The 19,904-nt window shown below is 35.8% G+C and overlaps 1 protein-coding gene across 3 annotated transcripts in view; it reads left to right on the top strand.

The window, feature by feature from the left end:
- ITGA4 (integrin subunit alpha 4) overlaps positions 1-18,586 on the top strand; it is a 35,138-nt gene extending 16,552 nt beyond the window's left edge. For all 3 annotated transcript variants that reach the window (XM_061379191.1, XM_061379181.1, XM_061379200.1), the window contains 18 exons: positions 53-147; positions 486-576; positions 1,607-1,652; positions 2,026-2,180; positions 3,989-4,143; positions 7,315-7,464; positions 8,687-8,763; positions 11,458-11,608; positions 12,396-12,494; positions 12,948-13,027; positions 13,350-13,436; positions 13,998-14,088; positions 14,744-14,851; positions 15,119-15,238; positions 16,622-16,741; positions 17,244-17,342; positions 17,529-17,648; positions 18,462-18,586. In XM_061379191.1, the coding sequence (XP_061235175.1) occupies positions 53-147; positions 486-576; positions 1,607-1,652; positions 2,026-2,180; positions 3,989-4,143; positions 7,315-7,464; positions 8,687-8,763; positions 11,458-11,608; positions 12,396-12,494; positions 12,948-13,027; positions 13,350-13,436; positions 13,998-14,088; positions 14,744-14,851; positions 15,119-15,238; positions 16,622-16,741; positions 17,244-17,342; positions 17,529-17,648; positions 18,462-18,554 (1,937 nt within the window). In that variant the 3' untranslated portion in view covers positions 18,555-18,586. The remainder of the gene's footprint in view (positions 1-52; positions 148-485; positions 577-1,606; positions 1,653-2,025; positions 2,181-3,988; positions 4,144-7,314; positions 7,465-8,686; positions 8,764-11,457; positions 11,609-12,395; positions 12,495-12,947; positions 13,028-13,349; positions 13,437-13,997; positions 14,089-14,743; positions 14,852-15,118; positions 15,239-16,621; positions 16,742-17,243; positions 17,343-17,528; positions 17,649-18,461) is intronic.
- Positions 18,587-19,904: the final 1,318 nt, after the last annotated feature.

Below are 19,904 nucleotides of genomic sequence, written 5' to 3'. Positions count from 1 at the left end.
AAGACCATGATACTTTTGACTAACCAACTGATAATTGTTTGTTTTTCCACAGATGTAGCAATTGGGGCTCCACAGGAAGATGATCTAAAAGGGGTTATTTATATATACAATGGCAGGGAAGATGGAATAACACCATCATTTTCACAGGTACAATTTTTCAATTAAAAACAATCAGTCCAGAAAAACCTTCAGTTTCAAGAGGGTTCTCCCTTCATTTAACACTCAGACCATCCAAGGTACTTTAAAAGACTTCAGAATTAATCTGTAACAGAAAAAAAATAATTGTTTTGGAGGACTTAGATAGAATTTACAGGATATAACACTTGGCAGTAATTGAGAAATGTTACTTTCAGAGGTATGCTTTCACAGGTAAGCATGTAACTGCCTTCAGCAGCAGGAAGGTTGTGCCAACATTTTTCATTGGAAATTGTAACTCAAGTTAGCTTTCCAAGAATAATTTTCCCTTCTATTTTTTTCCTTTTCAGAGAATACAAGGACATCAACTCAGTAGTTCTTTAAGCATGTTTGGACAATCCATAGCAAGTGCAATTGATGTAGATAACAATGGTTATCAAGGTAAATTAAACAAGTTTGTTTATTTTTCATTTTTAAAAGAACGGAGATTCATGGGGAACAACCTTACCATGCTACTTGTTACTTTTAACAGGAGCAAAATCTGTTATTAAGGTGACATATTACATGATCCCTTTTAAGAAGGAAAAAAAGAAAAAGAGCTATAGCTGAGGTAGTTTTGATAGGCATCTAGCTATTATTTAAGAACTGAGAATGATGTAGTAGTAAGGTAATAGTATACAACAGGAAGAAAAGTGTAATTTTTACTTTTATGCAGCCATCTCATCACTCATGTTACAACAGTTTGGGCACTGGAAACATGTTTGTTGTCCAGCCCAGTGTGCTAACCTAAAAAACCTTTCTGATGTTCACATAGTCTGGATTTTGCTAGGAGTCACTGAGCAGCTTGATTCTCAGTTTGCATGAACAATGCATTAACCTAACTTGGGGCTCACAACATTGGATTAAGACTCTTGTGGAGTTCTTGTGGGCATGACACCGAAGTGCTACTTTGGTGTAAAAATAATTTAGTTGGTTCTTAGTGTACAATTGTATTAAACATATTGTCAAATAACGTCATTTTGCATAGAAGCATTATGTCAGGTCAGATGTTGCCTCTCCTGGCCCTGAGGGTGTAAAAACATAAAGTGATGATGAACTGCATGTTCTGGCTCTGTTAACAGAAAAGCTATCCAGATTAATTTGTAATGCTTGGCTAAGAGGTAGTATGCAGGTAACCTGCTGTCAGGTCACCTGTTGCTTACTGGTTTGGGAGTTGCATCCTCAAATCATCACATTACCAGTATCTGCAAGCCGAGCAAATTAGCACATAGCATTAATAGACAGTGGACAAGTATTGGAGGGATCATATTCTAGACAGAGAACAGCTTTGAATATTACCATATGCTTTCTAATACATAAAGGGCAAATGGTGCTTTAATGCTGACCAAAAGATGAATATGCTCCAAAATGCTTGTAACTGAGAAGTAACTCATGTTGACAACTTAGCTTATTATTTTTTTTTTGTGTGCAGATGTAGCAATTGGTGCATTTCTCTCAGATTCTGCTGTGGTGCTGAGGTGAGATTGCTAAATTTCCATGCTTCTGAAGATTATACAATTTAACTGTATTTTTAAATGTAATTTGATAAATCACACTGGTACATCATGATATTCTTCTTGGCGTGTTGAACTTCGGGCATTAGGCTCTAGAATGCTCTACTACTGAAACATTTAAGTAAGCACCCTGGGGGGGGGAGGGGAAATACAATTTTGAAACTTCCTGAGCCAGCAGATAATGTGCACACAGCTATTTGAAGCTATCTGAAAAAACAGATAGCTTAAAAAATTGTAAAATACAAAAATAGATTCTGTCAGAGATTGTTAGATTCTGCAGAGATTCTGAAAGCTATTCGGAAGTGTTTTGTGAACATTAACTCTTTTCTATTTTTAGAACAAAACCAGTGATAATTGTTGATGCTTCTTTAAAACATCCAAGTTCAATAAATCGAACTAATTTAAACTGCATGGAAAATGACCAGCCTGCAGTCTGTATGAATTTGAAGATATGCTTTACCTATACAGGACGAGAAGTGCCTGGATATATTGGTAAGTTACCTGGAAAAGAAGTCCAACATATGTGTTCAATTTAAATTAACCTGTTTACAGAATAATGTTATTGGTATTTAGTGGACCATTAATTAGTGATGTTAAAAGGGTGAGATATTGTGAGGATGAAGGTGGAACTCCAAGTTGTCTATTGCAACAATGATTTCATCTGAAGTATTGATGGCAACCAGTTTAGACAAACAAAGACTAATTTTTAGCCAGCTAGCTACATTGTGACAGAAAGAGTTCAGCCAGGGCTGTGCACAGCCATGCAGTAATATTTTCACATGGGTTTTGCAGCGCTGCTAAAGCAACAGCATCATAGGTTAATTTGGGTACCTGAATTAACTTACCTAGCAAGTGGTGTGATTGGATTCACACTCATGCTTCTGAACTACATTGTAATGATGCCATTTTAGATGGTCTGTTTCATAGCACCATAAGAACTAGGACCAACATTTTGACAGGTTTCTGAATGAGATGGTATGCCATTAGGGTTCACAAAGAATAAGAACACGCTTACTTTGTGAACACTTTTCTTTTACATAGTTGCCCAGGGACTGTATTCTTGTTTTGCACAGGACCCAACAGGAGTGTTTGTCTGAGCTTTCCACACGCAGATGTATGGGCTGTTGCTTTGCAATTAGGCAGAGAATTAGTGGTGGGTGAATATCTTAATGTCAAATCAAATGGATTATTCAGCATGATACTCCCATGTCCTCTAAAAGCAGTCATGGACCAAGAAAGACATGGGTCAAACCGTATGGGACCACTGTAGGATCTGGTCTTCCACTAATAATAGAGAAAAAACATTCACTTCATAAAGCATATCAAGCACCTGATCATACAGTTATGGAACAGTATGCAAAAAAGGGAGTTCTACCATAATTCCTGAAAAATATATCTTGTATTTTATATAATGCATATTTTGCTTTTAGCACAAACTGACATTGCTTGAAGCGATATCTATTGGAGAGCATATTCATGGTGAACTTATTTAATATAGTGTACTGTCTGAATTTGACTGTATTGCTTGAGTGCTTTTAATCTACTTGGCACGTAAGCTATTTGTAAGCTGCAAACAGCTCTGCAAATACTTGGTATATAAAATTAATTTTTTTAAATCTTCTGCATGAGAATATACAATATTCTTTAGGAATACATTGCAGAGAACACATCAAACAATCAACTGCAAAGGTTCAAGTTCAGATCTTTTAAAATTCGTATCTCTTGTGGAATATGAGCAGTCAGACTGGATTGACCTGGCTGGGTTTGGACATGAACTGAAAGAGAAAAGACTAGAGGAAATTCTAGATATCCTAACTCTGCTTTTGGCAGAGATTAAGAAGCAATACGTCAGTAATGCTCTGAAACGTATTTGCAATTTATTATCATAGCAGTTCATGTTAACTTAAAAAGAAAAGAACTGTGAAGTTAAACAGTATTCATCAGTGTCTGCTGACTTAATCTGTTTGTCAGAATTTAATGTCAGCCCTGTAAGTAACTGGAGCAGGTTTTCTTTAAATAGGTTCTGGTAGAAAACTATAAATATAATTTGACAAAATTAACCCTGATGTAAAAGCAAGTTTCAGGGATCAGTCATGATGCAGTCAACTTTCAAAGGGCTAGAAGTGTTCATTAGGTATGGATTGGTGTCAGAGAGTTTTTAAGCAGAGCATTTCATATTACAGAACATAACTTAAGGAAGTGAGTCAGAAGACGTGATTTCTATCATAAATTCATGAAAATTGTAACACTTAAAGTTTTTATAACTTATTATCCCTGGACTGCTTTATTTTATTTTGCAGTGCTGCTTTATAATCTGAGTGTTGATGTGAACAGAAGAGTAGATACACAAGCAAGATTTTACTTTTCCTCCAATGGAACATCTGATACAATCTCAGGAAATGTAAAGATTTACAGCAAGAATACTGCCTGCAAAGATCATCCAGCATTTATGAGGGTAATGTAATTTTGAGTATGTATAACCCTGTAAATCCTTTGTCCTCCTGTGAAAAGAACACCTGCTGCAAAAGAACCAATTATGTTTACAATTGCATTGCATAATTTTGGAAGTAAAATGTTTCTGTTCATAAATTCCAGAGTTAATATATTTTAATTCTGAAGCTTTTTCAGCTTTCTGTGGGGAGGTCAGTCTGCCATCATTTATGTCAGTGAAGAATGTGCATAATCATCATCATCACAGTGATGAAGTAAAACATGAGCATTTTTGATATTTTTTTATCCTTTTTATGGATGACATATCATAGATTGAGGCCTATATGGAGCAACCAACAAGATAGGATCTAACATCTTTTTCTGCTGAACATTTTTGATGGAACTTTTCTATGTATTCATTAATGCAAAACCTTTGAACTTGTAGTTACACAGAGAAAATGTTTATTATTTTGTCATTTTTAGCTATTTCAAAGAGTACATGTATGGTTTTGCTCCCCTTTTTACTGTGAGTAGGTGAGGTAGACTCACCCAATAGCGAAAGAACCTGTTGCTGATCCATAGGAAGTGAAATGAAGATGATTGGTAGAAGCAAGTCTGTAATTACAGGTTTATAGTACAGTCTGGTTTGTGCATTTTTTGCAAGCAGCCAAAGGCTAGCAGGGTGTGAAGAACACTTGCTTGGAGTTGTTTGATTTTTTTTCTCCTGCAAGGGATGCAGCACTCATCAGGGAAAACACTCAGAGCATCAACAGGTAGAAACAGGGTAGGAAGAGCGTTCACGATAGTTTCATGAATGAACTTGGAGCCGATCAATAAGAATGTGCACTGTGCTGGAAAGTAATTTGTCTATTCCTCTGCTCACAAAAGAGAAGCCTGTACAGATATGTCTTTCTCCTGGACATACTAAACTGAAATCTGGACCAGATTAGTAGTGACAGTGGTTACTCTCTCTATGAAGGGGTAGAGACAGCTTTGTTGTAGAAGGAATCTGCTAGTGGAAATGCTTCAGAGGAGAAACCACAGAAGTGGAAGTGCTGCCAGGGCAAGTGGGCATTTGGCAGGAGGCTGTTGGAGGCCTGCAAGGTGTCAGGTACCCAGAGAGGCTTGTACCAGCATCAAATAATACAGATGGTACCAGCTATTCAGCAGGAGGAAGTTGGCTGTTGGTTTCTCCAGAAGTAGAGTTTGATCCAACAGCAACCATCCTTTTAAATTGAGGATGGTGCTGACTCGGAGCTAGTTAAGAATCTAGCCAGTAAGAATTTAACTTCAGTAGTAGTCTGAAAGTCACTGTTGCCTTGGAGGAAATGAACCGTGCTTGATATATCCTTCTGAATGAGGGACCAATCTAGAGTGTAAGAACAACTGCAAACAGGACAAAGTTACTTTTAAGGCCATTCACTGGACAAGAAAAACTGAATCACTTTTATTCTTTCTTAGAAGATTGCTAATTGCAGCAAAAATTTTGGAGAATAAATGGGAAGAACTTGAAATCCTAAACCGTAATCAAACACTAAAAACTAGTGGACGCAGAGGAACCACATGTTTTTTACACTCAGAAAGAAACAGACTTACCACCTCTAAGACCGTAGCTAAGGGGAAAAGAATTTAAAGAAATATTAAGGCCAGGAAATATTTAGATGTAAGGGGAAACAAGGGTAGTAAAATAACGGACTAGTTTGCCTAGCCTTTTCTTTAAAATTCTCAAGGTAGCAATTCTGTGACCTTTTGAAACCAGCATGTATTAGGATGATTGGTGTGGCTGATCCTGCACAGAGCCTGGGAAATAGACTCAATTCTCTACAGCTACAAAAAAACACAACAAACCAACCTGCAGGGTAGAAGTTTTCCATGTATTTTTCTTCTTCCTTCCTTTTACTTACCTTTTGTTTATGACACCGTTAGAAGCCAATTCTTCATGACAAAGCTTCAGGGTAGAAAGCAAAGCTTACGTCACCCATTGGAAAATAGTCCAGGTGCATCTCTACTGGTCCTTGCATCTAAGTGAATGTTACTTACAGGAGCAATAGCAAATTGCCAGTTACTTTTAAGAGTTTTGTAAGCCAAGAGAGATTTGACTGACCGCTGACCTTATGTACCAGCATCAGTAGATATTTCTGTAGGAGGAAGGATAAGATTTGTCTTATCACATCCTTTAGTGTATTTTTTCCTCTATATAATTCAATTTCCTTTTTAATTCTTAATTAATAGCATTATAAGCATCTCCTTTCACCCATTGAGGTTTCTGTACTTATATGAAGCTCCTAAAGTTAAGCAAGTGTGAATGTCTGTCAAGTACAGTCCTTGCAAGAGATGAAGTACGTTTTATGTATTTTGAGTAAAGATTAATTAATAGCTAATTAGTGTAATGGCAGTAATATAAAGCAGCTGCAGAGAAGACCTTGTGGAAAATTATTATGAATATGTGATTTGGCCAAAGCAGGCTTGCAGATAAGAATTAAAGTAGAGGCCATGTGGAGGGACAATCAGTGTCTGTCTGTCTCCTACACTTAGGGACTAATTTAATCAGGTTTGCTATTGTTAGTACTTGGTGCTTCAAGCTGTTCAATTTTCACAAGTAGGCAGTTTGGGCTCTGATCTGCAACATTCCTACACAGTCAAGCCTTCATGTGCAAAATGGTCATTTACTGAGGAGTTGAATCTTTTTAATGTAGAATAGGACATAAAGAGGCAGAAAAATAAAATGCAGTCATGACCTGATTTATTGGTCCTGTGAGAAAACTCCTTTTGATTTCATACAGAAAAATCCCTGGGGTTTGTCTGGCATTATCCCACTGGTTAACTTTCTCAGTTTCAGCCAACTTTTATTCCTATTTTTTCTCTTTGGGTAGTACAGCATTTCATGGGTAAGGCAGTATTAGTAACAGAAATAGGTTCACTAATTGAATAAGACTTATTTTAATAAAAGAATCTTCCATTCTGAAATGCCAGATGATGTCTTTGATTATGCTTTTCTGTGTTTCTGATTACCTCTTTCAGTGACAAAGATTTCTGGGAAAGTATGTAAGCCGTATGGCATGGGAAATTATTTTACATGTAAAATAAAATAAGTGTTCCTTTTTAAGTTAGTTCTAGGGAACCTTATAATCTTTAAAACATAAGCACACATGTCTTGTTTTATATGATTAACTCATTAGGTTTCCAATTTTCATAGAAAGATGTAAGGGATATCTTGACTCCTGTACATGTTGAAGCAAGTTATCAGCTGGGGCATCATATTCTACAAAAGAGAAATAGTCAAGAATTTTCACCACTTCAACCTGTTCTTCAACGGAGGAAAGAGAAAGATGTTATAATAAGCAAGGTTAGTGTATGAGTTTGTTTTTTTCCAATGCAGCAAGTAAATACTCATGTTTTAATCTTCAGTGGGAAAAAAAAAAGCTTCACACATCCATAGCATGTGAAGGAATGCATTTTCCAGAATAGCATCTAGTGCCTTGACCTTAATTATTAAAACAGTATGCAAAAAAATACCTAATTTATCATTAAAAAAAATAATCTTTGTAGAACTGGTTTAAAATTTGTATTATGGTTTAAAAAAAGTTATGTGTGAGAACTTGCAAGAATATATAATATTACATACCTCAGAATACACAGGTATGAAATTCGGTCTTTGAAGTATCAATTATTTTTCAAGTACACAGGATGAGTCACTTTCCAGTATAAAATTAACCTTTAAAATTGTGTTAGTATTAGTCTTGAAATATTCTGATGATGTTGATGAAATATTAGTTCTGTGAAGGTATTGCAGGTTTTCCACTGCAAAGTCGGGGGGGGGGGGGGAGGGGAATGTATTATGTATCCTTAAATGAGATTAAATTCTTTACAAAAAAAAACAAAGCCAACACCAGAACAACTTAGTTAATAGGCTTAAGAACAACTTAGTTAATATTAATAGACTTAAGAGAAAGTCAGGATGCTCTGAATTTTTAACTACTGAATGGTCATAGATAGGACTTTTAACAGTGAGCTTCATGTAATTCAGATGTAGTCAACTGTCAGAACTCTGAGATATATATCCATTCTTTTCTTCCTTTTCATTTTCATTCAGAATTTTGTTTGAGAAACCGCAGACTTAAAGAGGGTGTTGTTGAATATAGTGACATAAATGTGCTCTGTAGCATACTGATAACCAAGGCACAGACACATGTGACAGTGTCTTCAGTTTCATCAAACCTTATTTGCAGTATGATAAGTAACCTTTGTGTAATGGAACTCTTGCAAAAGTTAATGTGCTGTATCATGCAAGAGACTGCAGACCTCAGTTCTGGATTCTCTAAAATGCTTTACCCTTTTTAAGTACCTTGTTTAAAAAATCAGCTGAGCATACACCCACTGGTTTAACTGAGACACAGCATGTGTTTGGTAAATAGCAAATCATAGCCTGATTGAATTGGTTTTAGGAGCAAGAGCTGTTAGCCAGTTCCATGTACTGGGTAACAGGTGATAGGTTTCTTTGGAAATACTTCCAGTCACTATAATATGTATAACACACTAAAGTGCCCTTTTTTATTTGTCTTTTATAGTTTGTTTTTGCAAGATTTTGCTCCCAAGAAAATTGTTCTGCTGACTTGAGAGTTTCTGGGAAAATTGCTTTTCCAAAGTAAGTATAATGTGGCTTTCATTATTCTCTTTTGAAAGAGGTTCAGTAAAATTTTATCTAAACTATTTCTTAATCCTTTGTGTGTTAAAAACATTAATTTGCAGAAGTAGACTATGGATAGGAGGAGTGAAGCTGTGTTTAGCTGAAGAATATTTTAAAACTGTAAGTCTTCCAGGAAATGCAACAGAAATGTGTAAAATTGAAGAACTGTCTTGCATAATTAGAATACTTTAAAGCTCATAAAATATATCTTCACAAAAAGGCAAATCTGTATTCTACACATCGTATATAACTGGGCTAAGATAAAGGGCACAATATGTACTCAATATGTAGACATCATAACTATGGTTAAATTGACAAGCTGTCAATTATTTCAGCTGCTCTTATGAAGACATTGTACTTGCACTGTAGAAAGAAGATACTTTGGTTTTATACCAAGACATTGCTATATTTATTATTTCAATTACCAATTAATTAAATGGCTCTTTTTCCTTATTCATCTTTTTGGTTTTATACTGCTGATTGAGACACCAGATGGTTGAGTATTATGTGAGGTTCAGACTTCTTTTCCCTACATGAATTAGATTTCATTTTCCTAAATTAATTTTGTTTTGTGATCTTTTTTTTTTCTTTTTTCTCATTAACACCCCTAATTTTTTTGACATACCCTTCAATGTGTTTCAGTTTTCCCATTCTTTCCAATTAGGTATCATATTTAAATCCTGTATTATACAAGATAATTAGTGCACTTTCAAAGTATTTAAATACAGTTATTATTGTCTTGCAGAATCTGTATTATACCGAGCAATACTAACAAGTAAATACACTTCGATTCAGCACCATCTTTTGAAAGTTTTAAGCCATGTACCTTCTTTTCTATTCAGAATGAATTTTAATTGTCTAAGTTATATTTTGTCATCACAACCTTTTTCCTTTTTGAATATTATCCTTCAGAGCAAGAAACATGGGTTGTTTGCATGCAAAAAGAGAAATTGTACCTGTTGTAAAGCTCAGCTTGCTAGGTGTTTTGTGTGTGACCTGGATTTTCTTGTGTAATTCATCACCTTTAAAATTGATTCTACTTTAATCGAGATACTACACTGAACAACCTAAAATGACACCAAAAGATGCTGACAATCCTGTAATGCTAATTAATCACACCTGTGTGATCCTAAGCACAAGCTTTTTCTTTTTCACAGATTTCAGAATAAGATTAGTATCTTTCTGCCTACTTTAATGCATAGCCTGTAGCATGAGCCTGAAGCCCTTTTATTTTCTTGGGCTTGAAGGTTATTTTATTTCAACAATCATAAACTTCTCAGAAAGACTGGACAGCATTTCCATTCGTGCCATTAGCGATGCAATTGTGTAAGGACTTCAAAACTCTAAAAAAGGAAAACAGATTACAGCATACCTGCTTGGCGTTAGGTTAGCAGCAGCAGATTTTCAGTGTAAATAAACAGGCTAAATATCTTGATAAAGTGTGAAGTATCACCTTAAATTACATTGGGCCCCTAGAATCTCGATTAAAAACTAGTTAGCTGTGAAGCATTAATTTATTTTGTCTAGACAGGACACATTCATTATTCTTGAATGAGCAGCAAAGCAAACACTTTTAGTCTTAAAAGAATGAAATCAAATAGGGATGTTAAAGTAATGCTTTACTTACTGAGTTGAGTCTTCATGTATACACTATCATGTTTTGTTTAAATCGCTTAGATTTTGGCCTGCTCTGTAAATTTCCAGCCTGCATCATGCATTTTTTAATGAAGAATGAAATATGATTACCAGGGAAAAGCTCTAGTTCAGCTTCGTTGTAGTCCCAGATGTGCACCTGGTGCTTTTGTGTACTTGTGTGTTAAGCTGGGAGGCATCTTTGTGACAGCAGCTTGTTAATGAGCTTAGCTTTAATGAATAGAAGATGACTGAACAGTAAGCATATAACTAGTAAAAGAACTTTAAAATTTAACCTAAACCTAATCAAGCAGCTGAAATGTTAACGTTGTGTTTTTCTTTAATTCGCTTTTGCCTTGGAACCTATCTGCTTATGTCATGCTTTTACCTTCTGTTGCTTTTCTAAGTGCCAGCTTCTTTCCCAAAGGTGTTCAGTGACTAATGTTTTGGTTTCCAGCCAAAATATCTGATAAATGTCTCTTTCTAGGCAGCCTTTCTACAAGTCTTAATTAAACTTTAATGTCAAGCTGAAGTTTACTTTTAGCCCCCCAAAGGTTGTTTGTATTTGTAACATGATTATAGAATACTACATAGATCATAAGATAGGCATGTTCATTTGCCGTTTTTGTGACCTGCTTCGTGGTACTTCAGTATATACTTTGAGTACAAAGAGTGAATTTGAAAACAATGTTTGAAAAAACTAGCAGTAGCACATTGTTGTTCTTGGTTGTGAAGGAAAGGACCCATGTTGTAAAAGCCAGAAGCATGACTGGTCTGACAGCAGTTTTCTTGCTCTTGCATTAATAACCTCAAGCCTTCAAAAGGACAATGCTGAAATTGACTGGCGTAACTGGTGTAGTACCTTCAGTTACAGGACTGAGTAAAAACTTTCCCAGTGATCTCCAGCTGAACTTGTCAGAACCAAATGAAATTAACTGAAAGAGCAGTGGGGGAAAATTTTTGCAAGCAAGCTGTGTATAGAATTACTTTTCACTTACATTATAATTAAATGTTTTATAGGCCTCATGATAAGAAAACATATCTTGCTGTTGGAAGTATGAAGACTTTGTTGTTAAACGTTTCTCTGCTCAATGCTGGAGATGATGCGTATGAAACTGTTCTCCACATTCAAATCCCTAAAGGTCTTTATTTCATCCGAATTTTAGAATTGGTAAGAACAAAAGAATTTGTCAAACAGGAGTTCTTTGAGACTTTACTTTTTCAGCCAGACGTTTTTCAAATTATGTTAATGGATTGTTGAGTTTCTTTAGATACTGACAGCCTACACATTTCCTCCTCCCCAGAAAAACTGACAAAACTCCAGTTTTTAATTTCTGAGATTTATAGCTACCTAAACCATGTGCAGCTTAACCAATACAGGTGACTTAAATCTTTTCAATAACAAGATGTGATGGTAGCAACTAACAGTAAGGGGGGGGGGGAAGGAGGTTTCTAAAAGTATTTCAGGATAGTAAGGTCCTTTCCCACCCTAGCCATTCTATGATTCTATGTTATGGGTACTTTTTGTGTGATGATCATGCTTTCAGTGACCACAAAGATCTCTGAATCTGCCATTTTTCACAGTTACAGTCTTACAAAGAATTAGCAAATTTAATTCTTCTCTCTTTCTGCCTTTTTAAAATAACTGCTCTCTATGTAGAATCCCCCCAACACCTTTCAGAAGTTGGCTTTAAACTTGAGTGGATCTGGGTGTGATGCATATGCCTAAGCTTCGCTATTAGCAAACAGAAGAGGAAGTAACAGGATGCAGTAATAAATACAAGGATACATTAAAGCAGTAATGAATAATATGAATGCTGTGTATATCTGCATCAGTGAAATAACAAACACCTAGTTCAAGGAAATATAAACCACCCAATTTCAGCATGTGCGTGTATTGTGAAATGTGTGGGGAAAAAAAAAGGTGCTAATCATTAATAATTTGTCCTTGGTTTTAGGAAGAAAAACAAATACATTGTGATGTATTAGATAAAGAAATTCATGCAGTGAAGCTTGAGTGCAGCATTGGTTGTTTGTATGTAGATCAGAAATCAAAGGTAAGCTATGTATGGCTATGTGTGAAGTTCCAGCTTTAAAAAAAACCCTAAATACGTTATGAGGCTTTTCAAGGAGGGGAAAAAACTCTTATTCTCAGAATCACTCCTTCATTCCTACTAATGTCTTTTATTATGTTGGTGTTTGAAGCTCTCTGCTACTTTTAAAATCAGTTGCCTAAACACTTTCTGGAGTAATTCATTAAGGGACAACATTGTTTGCATTATGCATCAACTGATTGTGCTTGGCTTACTAGACAAGTGAGCTGACTAATCTGTGAACAGATGCGTTAGGTCAATACAAAGGAGTAGAAGACTCACAATGCAAGTATTTTCTTAGTTCTGAGTGTTTTTTTACAGCAGGAAATTCTAAATGAGTTCAATAAGATGTTTTTATTTAAACTCTGTTAAAACACACTGTAATGTGATATAAAGAATATTTTATTTGTTCTACAGCTGGATTTTAGTTTTCTCTTGGATGCAAGCTCATTTACCAGAGCAGAAGAAGACCTCAACATCATCATCAATGCTACCTGGTAAAGTCTAATGAAAAATGCTTAATGAAAAATAGTACTAGCTTTGGAAAGCAGAGGAGGAAACACTGGAAAGACTTAGCAAAGCACAACTGCAAGAAAGCACAGGGGTTGCAAATTTGTAGAGGAAGAAAAAAATTACAAAAAAAAACCAACAGATATTTAAGTAATGAGCTGGTTTCTGCCTGTATAAAATTTTACTTTAAAAAAAAATATTTTTGTTTTCAAAAGCTGAAAGTATGTTTAATATTTGTTTATAGAAATCACGTGTAGCATGTGATGCTGCATTTGTTACACTCATTTTTCTCTCATTCCATTTTTATAGTAAAAATGAAGATGGGAGCATGTTGCTGGATAACACACTAACTTTAGCTGTACCTCTAAAATACGAGACTGAGTTAAATGCTCATGGGTAAGTCAGCTCTTCCTATACCTGCATATCTGTAGAACTGTTGCCTTAGGACTTTGTACAAACCTTTTAAGCAGAAGTGTGTTGCAGCTGAAAATTCCTGGTAATAAACTGGCACAGCTGTCCTGGGGTCTGACCCGTGCACTTCTAGCATGTTCTTTCCAGTACTGTGAGACGACACCAGTGATACCCATGGTGCTTTGATCTTGTCTCTTAACAGACTAGTATTTTTTTAAGAACTGGAACATTATTTTTATTGAAAGGTATTTAATAACAGCACAGCAGATCCTCAGATTCCTTGCTTAACACGGACCATATTCTGGGTGTGTTGTGGGGTATAGTTTTGAAAGAGGATTTATGACTACTTCTGAATTACATTTTTTTGGTCCTTTTAAGAGCAAAAAGCACAAAGGTAGAGGACTTCTACTCAGTGTTTCTAGATATACTTACATGCAAACTTGTGCATTTCCTTAGAACCTATCTTACTGGACATACCACTGAGCAGAAAGTTAAGCTCATGATTTTTAGCAATTATATTAATTAAAAACTTCTGAACCATTGTAGATTTGTATCACCGGCTTCGTTTGTTTATGGAACAAATGAGAAAGATTCCACACTTACGTGTATGAAGGAGAGTATCAACTTCACTTTCCATGTAAGAGTTCTCCCTTGTCAACCCTATTATCCTTGTTTTGAAGGTTAAAACTTAGATTTCCAGTGTACCTAAAGACAGTTTGCACAGTCACTAAGGGAAGTGTTGAAGAGCATAAGGGAATGGTGAGCAACTTTTGTACATCAGTGGTGGGAAGTAGCTGTTAGTCCCTCCTTAAACACTTTTTTTGGTCTGGATAATCTTCCACTGAGTGGTCAGACTAAAAATACTTAGCAGAAGCAGGACTGAAAGAGCTAGAGCAGTTCTGACTTGCCAATTCGTTCATTACTTAATACTTTAGAAATAATTAACTTATGGTAAGGAAAAGGAACTAGGAGCTCCTTATAAGAGGATCTGTAGGGTATCAGATTTGTCTCCAATGGCTTAAAAGAAGGAGTTAGACATTAATCTCTCCTAGTTTCTGTTGCATATTCTCCTGGAAGACGGTCTGTATGACCTCAAAGTAGCATCGCAGAGTATCGGTGCTTGCTCATTGGGTGCAGAGGAGTGAAGAGTTCAGGGCATCTACACAATGAGTAAAGCAAAATGTTACAACTCCTGCCAGAATCCACTTTCATGACAGCACAGCAATCCAAGTACTACCCCATTCTGTTAGGTTTTATGTACTTATATTCTTTATAATTTTCTCCCCCTCAAGGTTATCAGTGCAGGACCAAGCATGGCTCCAAATACAACCTTAGAAATAATGATACCTAATGCTTTTCCACCCAATAACTTCAGATTATTCAACACATTGGATATCAAGGTAAGCACAGGTTACTTGATACAATTTTATTAGTCATATGAATTCTATGAAAAAGAGAAGCAGGGCACAGCAGAACTAGGTACTAATATGGGCTCTGGTTCTTAGCTATGGTGAAGCAGAGTGAACAGGATATTCTTCAGCCCCATGTGTTTTATAATTCTGAAGGTAGAATTTACATTCCTTTTGAGCTTCTGGCCTTTCAGAAATCTGTATTCTGCTTAGTATCTTATGTTGAAATTCTAACGATGATGATTTTTTTGTTTCCAGACAACAGTTGGAGAGTGCTCCTATAATAAATATTCCAGAAACTGTAGTGTAGCAGAAAAGAATGAAAACATATTAAAGGATGTTGTCACTTTCTTTTCAAAGCCTGCTAAGAGACAAATGGTAAGTTCTCTCTTTTAGCATCAGTGGGAAGTAAATGACTGCATGAATGAGCCTTAAGACAACAGTATCTCTTCCAAGGATTTGTGGTGGGACCTGTGATAAGTTCAGCATAGTCATAAGTGACTTCAGTGAAAGAGGTGAGAGCTCGGATGAGAGAGGTGGTTAATGACACATCACTGAAGTCAGTTTAGATGACAGTCACCTACAAAGAACTTCTAAAGGCTTATGCAACAGAATGAGTGGGCAAACAGAATGGCAGATGAAATTCAAATCAAAAATTATGCATGGGGGGGAAGAAGAGAGTCTTAATTTTAATTACATGAAGTATGCAGATCAAATATTCATTGGCTTCTTCACACCAAAATTGTGCCATCAACTGTCAAAAATGGGAGCCAAGTTATTTAAAAACATAAAGCAAAAAAAAAAAAAAGGCAAAAGTAGGACTTATGGTGGAACTTCTTACAGAATGGTGCTGTGAATGCTAATAAGTGAATTCCAAGGGAGGCTATACAAGTGAATGGAACTGAAAGTCATTAAAAATTTAAAAATATAAGGAAATATTTTTTGGCTCAGGACATTCTTAACAAAACTATCTGGGAGGCTGGCAGAATATTGTACATGCCTGCCCTGCCCTATCCACAATCATCCTTCTGTATACCTGCTTACAGACCCTGCTGGAGATTTGAGACTTGACTATGTAGTAGTCCAAACCAGAAATGCTATTCTAGTGTTATATTTTGAGGGCTAGTTCTCATAGACATCTGTGTCCTGCAATTTGTATTTGATGAAGTACAATTTTGTTTAATATTTTCATCTTAGAAAGAAGCTGGACACTTTAAAATATTAGGGACTTCAAGTAAGCACAGTACAAGGAACATCAACCAATGTTTGAGACAGCCTGCACTAGCATATCGAATCAGAACTCAGGCAGTGCAGTCTTGGACAAGGAATATACTCATGTACAAGCTTGCTTTTTTTGTCTAATCCAAACATGAGAGAAATGCTGCTAGCTGTCAATGTACCATCAGTTGCACTATTTATACTGGATATAATATATTTACTGTCATTTATTATTCTTGATAAAAGCTAATTTGAAATAACAGGGTAAAAAAGTCCTGTAGATAACCAAATTGTGACAGTTGTTCTTTTTCAGTCTAAAAAGTTTTGCATTTTTAAGAAAAATGAAATTGTTCAGTGACAATTAGGTTGGTCCCTTGTACTGTTCCTTTTGCACCTGTGGATTGACAGTGGTGAATGACAACCACCCTGACTTTTCAGGAACAAACAGGGTGTTTTTTGTTTTACGTAGTTCCTAAGTGCCTTTAATACTGAGATGACAAATGTTGATAAACTGAAGCTTTACTCTTTCCCTCCCTTCTACAGTACTGCATGAAAAATGACAACTTTTGCTTACAAATATATTGCAAGCTTGGAAACATGGAAAGTGGAAAAGAAGCAACTGTTCAGTTGCAGCTAGAGGCAACTCCTTCACTTTTAGAAATGGTAACTTCTCATACTTAAGGAGAATATTTCAAGGCTTATTTGCAGTATCCTCTGTATATAAATTCTAGGTATTAATATAGTTTTGTAAACAGTATGATTAAATCCAAATCCAAACCTGTTACATTTTCCATGTTAAGCCCCAAGGTGATATATGAAAAATGAAAACCACTGAAAAATATGTATTTTAGATTATCACTTTATTATTTAGTATGTAGTACTTTGCCGATCCTGGCTGGGTGGTGTAGGGTTGGGATTTAACTTCAACCCATAAGTGTACTTTTCTAAGAAAAGCAGCATAGATGTGGATTTAAGTAAAATCCAACTGGGCTTCATTCCAGCTTCTGGTACTAATTTGTTTTGTGATCAGAAAAAAGCACCACTGTGTGTTTGTGTGAGATTCTGTTTCTGTGAGCAGCTGTGTTACCATTTTTGCTGGGTAGGAATTAATGTGTTGAAGTTATTTTTAAAGAAACAGGATTTATTTTTATTTTTTTTTAATTAGGATGATGCATCAGCATTGAAGTTTGAAGTAAGAGCAACAGCCTCACCAGAAAAAAATGCAAAAGTGATTGAACTACACGAGGACAAGCAAGTTGCATACGTAAGAAATCCTTTTAATGGATTTGTGATAAAATTGTAGAATTCTATACAAATCTATGCCCAGCCAATGAATATAGTCTTCATTGTATGCATTTAATGTAATTAAATGTAATTAATTTTCCTAGTTTGTTTTAGTATCTTTCAGGGAAAAAAAAAATCAGAACTGTTGTTATTTTCTGCTTTCTAGGTCTATTTGGAAGGAGTGCACCATCAAAAGCCCAAATACCATGTTACTGTACTAATAATTGGAACAGGCTTAATAGTTGGTGTTGCCTTGTTTTTGCTTCTTTCATTTATATTATGGAAGGTAGGTTTTCAGTGTTTCTCGGTTGCTCTCAAGTCAGGAATTCACCGTTGGTGGATCTTTGGAGCTGTTAATGCAGGTTAAATGATAAATGATATTTTATTGCTATCTGTTTTTTCTAAAGAAACATAATTCCTTCTGCAACTTGTGGGTTTTTTTCAAAATACTTTTCCATTATCCTTTATCTTATACATCTTATGTAGATGCATTCTGCATCTTCTGGTAGTCAACACCACACAAACCCCATCCTGTAATTTATATGGCATCTCATGTTTGCAGCTGATTTATATGATTTAATGATACCAAGTGGATCATTTCTGTGGGATGGTGCTCCACATTGAAAGCCACTTGACATGTGATGACTACTAGTCTACAACATTGTTTCATGCCAGAATAAAAAGTTGAAGATTTTAATCTGCAACATAAATGCTAAAAAGCAAGTAAGAAATTGTTAATTTCTCTACCTATCCGCAGACTTCCTCCATCCATCATTTTTCCCAGGGAAGTATAAAAGTGAAACAAATTTAACAGGAAAGTTTTATCACCATTTCACATTTAAAAAAAATACTGGATTCTGTGGACTGTTATAGGTCACAAGCCCACATGTCCATCCCTCCTTGCAGGAGAATATTAGCCTCCCAAAAAGTAAAAGAAAAAGCAAACCCACTTTTTGATTGAAGAGTATCACTTGAGTACTTGTTACAACAAAGCAAAGGCAAATACTATATATATGCATTTTATTTTAGTTCTTCTTTTATGGTTTAGGTTTGATAACTCAGATTTGCTGACAACAGTTTCCAAAATTTTGTATTTCAGATTGGCTTTTTCAAAAGGCAATACAAACAAGTCCCTCAAGACAAGAACAGAAGAGACAGCTGGAGTTTCACAAGCGGGAACAAAGATGGCTAAGATGGCAAATAAACGTTTGATTTTAAAATGAAGACTTTCAGATTCAAGTTAATTTGCAGGAGAAACATCAGAAACAAGAAATTGGTCTTGAGCTCACTCGCTCTTACCAAATGCATTTTGTTTCCTTGAACTCTATGGAGGACTATACCTTAGAGCACCCTTGTTTTCTAATATGAAAATGTTAAACCAATTTGTTTTGACGTCTTACAATAGTATTTGAAATGCCATATATCTATCTGGTTTCAAACAAACAAAAGAACACTAAAGATAAAGAGGAGAAGAATTACTTACCGGAAAGAAGAATTTCTAGAAGGTAATCACATTTTGCCGGTCCTGGAAACTAAGATCTCAGACGCATTAGCACAAGTTATTCTATTAATTTTCAAGTCTCAGTATTTTTTTAATTAGCCATTCAAAAAGAAATCCTCCTGTATCTTGCTTTGGCAGTTTTACAAGGGTAAATTAGCTTAAAACAACAGAAGGACTGCAAGTAGAGCACAAGAATGTAGGAAACAGCTATTGGAAGCTGTCTGAAGGGAACCTCATAAGCTTTTTGTCTTCACAGGCGCAGCCATAACACTGCAGAGACTTAGACACCCAGGCAAGGCAGAACCAGGAAAGCAAAGGCAGTCTAGAGCAGGGAATTCTGTGGGGTAGCCTGGAGATGCAGCACAGAATCCTCTCTCAGTGTTAGAAAGAGATTTGTATTGGAGATCATAATTTGTAGCCATCTTTCACATGGTACTTGCAAGCATGACAGAATTACTTGTTCCGTCCTCTCCTCAGGTATTGCTGCCATGATGTTTTGGACTTCTCCAATGAAATATTTCTATGTGGGTTTTTTTAAAGCAAGTATTTATTTCTATTTATTTGAAGATTTTTCTATAGTACTTAGCATAGTAGTATTTAGTATTGGTATTCTTCTGGGACCTGGGAGAAAAAAAAGTCACGCTCACATGATGACAGAAAAGAACCACATACCAAAAGTACTCCAAAGGCCAACCTTACTGGGCCAAATTTTATCTTTAGATGTGCCAACTGAAAGTCCTTAATAAGGAAGCCATTTGGAGAGCTACCTTGGGTTCCTGTGATGTTGTCAGATAAATACCTTCCAAACAGGCATCCTCAGGGGAGCCACTCAGCAGAAAGGCAAATGACTGAATTCAGTGACATGGTTCAAAGCACTGCTCTGCTACTACAGGAAGTTTCTTCAGGTAGATAAGTTTGCACTGCCACCTAGCTTTAGTGAAATAGTACAATCCAGGGGAAAAGAGAAAATGTTGTTTTGCTCCCCAGTACAGCTGCAGAACTTCTTCAATAACTGAATCTATTGCAGCAGCCGGATGCAAT

This window comes from Neopsephotus bourkii, unplaced genomic scaffold (genome assembly GCF_033783945.1).
Source record: "Neopsephotus bourkii isolate Nb327-2 ecotype Australia unplaced genomic scaffold, CSIRO-AGI_Nbou_v1 NB_196, whole genome shotgun sequence".
NCBI classification, from domain to species: Eukaryota; Metazoa; Chordata; class Aves; order Psittaciformes; family Psittacidae; genus Neopsephotus; species Neopsephotus bourkii.
The sequence above is the reverse complement of the archived record's forward strand: the minus strand, read 5'-3'. Positions and strand labels throughout refer to the sequence as shown.